Genomic DNA, 5,953 nt, shown 5'->3' with positions numbered 1-5,953 from the left:
TTTTTATTTTTCATTTTTTATTTTTTTTAAATTTTTTTGGCCAGTTAGCTTCCAGGTGAGGATTTTATACAATTTTCCAGAAAGTGTGATATAATCAGACATATTTCTGCATGCTGTGTTACTCATGTTTCTGCTTGAAGTGATGGGGCTTTTTCTGAGTGTTACAAAATCCTTTGTAAAGTGTATTTTTTATAAATGGAGAGCAGTTACCCTAAACTATGTTCTTATGCTTTAGAATGGGTAAAACGAAATCTTTAGTAACTAGAAAAAACTCTGCCAGTTTAATAATTGTGGTTTTTACACACAACAGGTTTGTGGGTGACTTTGAAACTTCTTCCAGGAGATATTCATCAGATTAGGAAAGAGTTTCCACACTTGGTGGATAGGTCAACAGCCGTGGCTCGGAAAATGGGCTTTCCTGAGATTATTATGCCTGGTAAGCCATTGTGGGAATTAATGCTGCTTTTGTTATATTTTAACCTTCTTAAAATATCTGTATTTATGGAAACCTTGGGCGGAAAAAAAGAGGAATTTGAGGTACGGTATGCATGAGAAATAAAGGATCATCAAAGGATTTTGTCTCATTTAAAATAACTGTAAAATTCTTTGGTAATACCTGCCACATGTGCTGGATCAATAAATAAAAATAACTCCTCCAAAAAGATGTGAGATTCTTTTTGTCCAGTGAAGAAAAAGGTATATGAAGTACACGCTTCATATTATCTCTCTAGCAAGGGTGTATGTAAAAGTGATGTCTCCTGTGATGAATCCGAACCAGAAATATTTTACAGAGGAACAGGCTTGATTTTAGAGCTATGCAAGTCTCTTAGGGTTTGTACTAGAGTTGGATAATGTATTTGAAAGAAAGCCATACTGTCTTTTTTTTTTTAATATGTATATTCCGTGAATGTTCAGTTCTGGTGTTCATGAAAAAAAACCTCCTCCTCAAAATAAAAACTGCTATAAGCAACAGCCTACAGAAAAAAGCCTGCCCTGTCCTTTTCTAGGTTGATGGGCTCTGGAGGATCCATTAGATATTTTCCAAACCCATCCCAGCTCCGGCTCTCCCTGTGGTTGCTGACTGTGCGTTTGTCAGATGTTGATAGTTCAGACTTTAGAAGTCTTAGTGTAATTTTATCTAAAGAGATATTTTCAATTTTGAATCTTCAAGATGGCTTTTGAGTATTTTGCTGTATGCATATATGACTGTGGTTAATGTGCTGGTTGTTGCTTCTATGTATCATTGGTTTCACAAATGAAGAGGTAAAGTGTGAAAATTGCTGAGAACTTTCTGCTTTGCTTTTTTTTTTTTTAGGTGATGTTCGTAATGACATCTATGTAACATTGGTCCAGGGAGATTTTGACAAAGGCAGTAAAACAACAGCAAAGAATGTCGAAGTGACAGTATCTGTTTATGATGAAGATGGCAAAAGATTAGAGGTATTGAACGTCTGGGGTTTTTATTGTGGTAGATAGAGGTTTCAGCCTTCTCAATGTCTTTATATTGGTCAACTCAAGTCCCTGTTTTTATTTACAACGAAACTTTCTCATTTGTCATAGCTAAGTGCCTCTTTGATACTAAGTTAATGAGGAGCTCTGTCTTATTTTGACCCACTTCACTGAAATCTGTTTTTGTTTATTTCAATGACAAAGTGAAGTTTGAGGCAGACGTAAACATTTCCTCTTTCTGTTTGTGTTTTCAAGAGTGTTATTTTTCCTGGCGCTGGTGATGAAGCCATCTCAGAGTACAAGTCGGTCATATATTACCAAGTAAAGCAGCCTCGCTGGTTTGAGACTGTAAAGGTATATAAACTGTTACGGTAACTTCCTCTGGGGGGGTTAATATATAATTTATATAATATAGGTTTGAGTGTAAAGCCTTGAGAAACAAAACGAGGGAAATTCAGTGCTTGTCATTGCGTTTTAGCAGGACAAAAGGAATAGCTCAAGTAAGGAAGGCTTTCAGAGACTGCTGGAAAATAGATTAAGCTTTTATTGTGTAATGAATTTTCTTTCATCCTTTTGGTCGACTGTTACAGGGCGACTCTAACATGTGTTTAGGAATGGTTTTCTCTATTTCCATGAAGCTAACCTAGAGAAGCAGGATATTAAGGTTAAAGCATAATTGCCGTAGTGTTGAACTCATCAGTGTTTTGGGATCTGGCTGCTTGTGCTTTAAGCTTGCTGAATTTGCCTGGGTAATAACACGGCTTAAATGCCAAGTTTTAATATTACAGAGGAGGCCGATGTTAGCTTTATAAAATACATTCTGTCTAGCTGTAGTCCGTGGGAGTAGCATATGTGTACGGAGAAGGGACTTGCAGCTACTCCCCAGACCCTTGTTTTAAGTCCAAAGATGCTCTTGTTGCATCTGCAGACAGAAAGTGTCTGGTACATGGGTTGCACCTCTGCACATTGCTTACACATGGATCAGAGATACACCAATACTCCACGTAGTATAAATGTTACATAGGTAATGGATGCGTTAATTTTTACTTTGCTGCTGTTGACAGTCAAGTTCACCTCTTTTCTTCTGTTCTTTCTGTCTGTCTTGGTGCAAGAATTAGCGATTTTCCTGGGGGCTCTATGACCTTCCAAGGTCTTATACGGCAAAATGAAGCTGGTACTTAGCATTAATCTTTCTGAAAGCCTCAAGCATATTGTTGAAAGATGCCTAGATGAGGTTTGGTAGCGGTCAGTGATGTTTGAAGCTACTGGACTGACTGTTTTCTTTCTCCATCCTCTTTCCCAATGTGCGAAGGTCGCAATCCCCATTGAAGATGTGAACCGCAGTCATTTAAGGTTCACGTTCCGTCATAGATCATCCCAAGACTGTGAGTAATTCAGCCTTTTCTCTATGGTTCTTGTCAGTGGCTGGTGCCAAAATCTGCTGAAACAGACATAGTGTTCCTATTCTATAATTGGCTATTTTAATCGCTTTAGTGCAGCGATAAGTTTTTTTGCCTGCAAAAAAAAAAAAAAGCCTTTTATCTTAGCATCTCGGCTTCTTTTTCCCTTTACATCTTCCTCACTCTGCCCTATCAACATCAAGTTGGGGATTTCCCTTGATTGTGATGGTGTGAATTCCATATAGTGATTACGGGGGATGGCTGCCTCCATAGGAAAGCCTTGCTAAATCAACAGCAAAATATTTTGCTGTAGAATAAATGTATAGACAAAAACATTGACCACATCACGTCCACTAGGTGCGTTTGAAGACATGTAATACTCTTGATGACTAGGTATCTGGGTAATACATAGTGCAGTACCCCATACTGGTTATTTAATTGAAGCTGTATGGTTATTTTTTTTTTGCTTTAAAGAATGATGCTTGCTAATGAAAACAATGTGCCAAAAATCAGTGTCATCGGTATGAAAATTATGATTATGCGCTACAAGTTACTAGAGTCAGAAATATTTTTCTGTTGACTCACAAATTCAGCTTGGCTGTGATTTCAATATTAAATAGAGGCTGTGCCTTAGGGCTGCAGACCTTTCTCACAGGCTCCTTGCGCTATCTTAAGTTGATTGCACTTTTCTTCTTGTTTTACTTCTTAACTTACTTTGTGATTTCTACTTGCCCCATTGCTTTGTTTTTACTTAACTTTTTCTAATGGATTTTGAACAATGAGAGCAAACTGAATGCATTTTCTAGTTCATGTTGGTTGTGGAGTGGGTCATCTTTCAGAAACTTGGGTACTTTGTAATTACAGATCCTGTTTTGGTTCTAATTTGCATCAAATTTCTGTTTTGTTTTTAAAAAGTTGCCTTAATGCAGCTTTATGAAAGAACAGACAGAATACAGAAATATTAAGCATCTAGTTCCTGTTGATGTGGTCAGATTCTTACAGATTTATTTGGCGTTTGTTTCGATTCTGTCTTGTGTTTAGAAGACTTTCCTAATTTCTTGTGCACTTTCTCTGAGAATCTTTACTGTGGTCATTCATTTACAGGTTATCCGTGTCTTTGAGACTTAGGTAGACAGTATAAAAAAAAAAGTAATTATGTGGTGGTTATTTTTGTGTGTTTGTGTTTTTTTTTTTCTTTTTAACAGCCAAAGATAAATCTGAAAAAATATTTGCCCTTGCATTTGTGAAGCTCATGAGATATGATGGAACAACTTTGAGAGATGGAGAACATGACCTTATTGTTTACAAGGTAGAATTTTGAGATACTTTGGTCTTACCGTAGCAGCTAGCTCAGCTGATGGACTTTTAGTGAATTACTGTTACGGAATTGGGCAGAAATATGTGTTACAGACTGTTCTGTTAGGTCAGGCAACTAAATAGCAAGTACTGTGCAATTTGCATATTCAGTAGACTGTTAAACCTTGAATATGTTTTACTGAGGTTGTTTTGATTTCAAAGGCACTTGTTATTGAGTCTTAGGTGGGCTTTCATGGCTGGGAAAAGTTACTTCTGTAGCCCATTAAATGTCACATCTTGGGTCTAATCTGCAGCCAGGTTAATGCTAAATTACTGTTGTTAAAGAACCATTGGAAAGCTCCAGTTCTGGAGCAAACCTAAGAAAAAAAGTGTGTAAATAATTATTTTGTTTTATTAGTAGCAAGGTTTTTTACTAGATACTTTCAACTTGTTTCGTGTTTATTTAAAACACCACTGTAGGCAGAAGCGAAGAAGCTGGAGGATGCCTCGACGTATTTAAGTCTGCCATCCACTAAAATAGAATTGGAGGAAAAGGGACACTCTGCAACAGGGAAGAGCATGCAGAACCTTGGAAGCTGCACCATCAGCAAAGACTCTTTCCAGATTTCTACTTTAGTTTGTTCAACAAAACTTACCCAGAATGGTAAGTCCATAGAACTGCTGGAGCTTCTGCTCCTCACAGTTGGGGTGGGGTTATATGTACTGACTTTCCTGCCTTCTCCGTCCTCCTCCTGCTATAAATGGATGGTGGGTTGTGTGCAATGCAGTCTTGGATTAAATTGTCTGGATGCAGCAAAAGCATCTCCTGAGGATGTGTGCTATCCAGCTTTTCTCTGCCCTTGGGCTTTGTTTGGCTTAAGAGCAGTTCATGTCTCTAAGAAAGCCAAAGAATCCCGAGTTAAATGGAAACGGGAATATTATTTGCCATAAAATTTAGACTTTTCTGTTGAAGTAGACTGAAAACAGGCTCTGTGGCATTTTACTTCTCTGTGGGTAGGAATAATAGCACTAAGGCAGAGGATGAGTTTGCTTTCAAGAGCAGGTGATATCATGGCTCTGCTCTCAAGCTGTTTTGTGTTATTTCCGATGTGCAATATCTGTATCTTCTGTCTGAAGAAAGCTCTGATGTTTTCTTGTGTTGGGCAGAAGGGTTGTATGGAGGTCACTCTGAGGTTCACGCATCTTCACGTGAACAGAGCACCAGGAATGGAGTTGGCAGATTTTGTTCCTTTTTAAATCTTGCCTTATATACATTTTACATGTGTATTTGTCAGCTGGCTGCCTGCATCCAAAGGCTCTGGAAAGTAGAGCTGATGGCAGGCACCAAAGCAAATATTTCACATTTCCAGCCTGTGCCCTCTCTGTAATTTTTGTGCTCCGTTGCTATGGAGCGCTCCCTTGTTGTCTTCGCCGCACCAGGAGTAGGCTCGGGAGTGTGGGTGGGTCATTGAGATGGGAGTGAGTCACGCCAAGGAAAGGGATGGTTCGTTCATGACTCATGAGAAAGGAGGGCTTCGTTCGGATAGATCTGTCGGGAGTCGAGGCTGTGGATGAGGAGGGCTTGGGACGGGGAGTGGGTGGGAAGAATGATGGGAATGAGTTCTCTGTCCAGGGGGAAAGTTACTACTTGGGTACGACTTCGTTGTCAACTCACAATTTTGATTGCAGTGGTTTTTCAGGGGCATCTCTGTTATCCTGGGTGTTTTGGATTCAGAGCACATCGGGTTCGCTGCAATCTGGCGGTCTTATGGCCTGAGAGGGTGTTTAGCAAAAAAAAAAAAAATCAG

The 5,953-nt window shown here is 38.9% G+C and overlaps 1 protein-coding gene across 1 annotated transcript; it reads left to right on the top strand.

Annotated features, from left to right (window-relative positions):
- Window positions 1-310: 310 nt before the first annotated feature.
- Window positions 311-5,402, top strand: LOC104465280 (dedicator of cytokinesis protein 1-like; the record flags this gene model as incomplete). The annotated part of the gene is made up of 7 exons (XM_010078263.1): window positions 311-436; window positions 1,316-1,440; window positions 1,705-1,803; window positions 2,762-2,834; window positions 4,055-4,158; window positions 4,626-4,853; window positions 5,283-5,402. Coding segments are annotated over 7 exons (875 nt in total), but the record flags the coding sequence as incomplete, so codon positions are not given.
- Between the last annotated feature and the right edge of the window lie 551 nt (window positions 5,403-5,953).

This window comes from Pterocles gutturalis, unplaced genomic scaffold (assembly GCF_000699245.1).
Source record: "Pterocles gutturalis isolate BGI_N339 unplaced genomic scaffold, ASM69924v1 scaffold40583, whole genome shotgun sequence".
NCBI lineage: Eukaryota > Metazoa > Chordata > Aves > Pterocliformes > Pteroclidae > Pterocles > Pterocles gutturalis.
The sequence above is the reverse complement of the archived record's forward strand: the minus strand, read 5'-3'. Positions and strand labels throughout refer to the sequence as shown.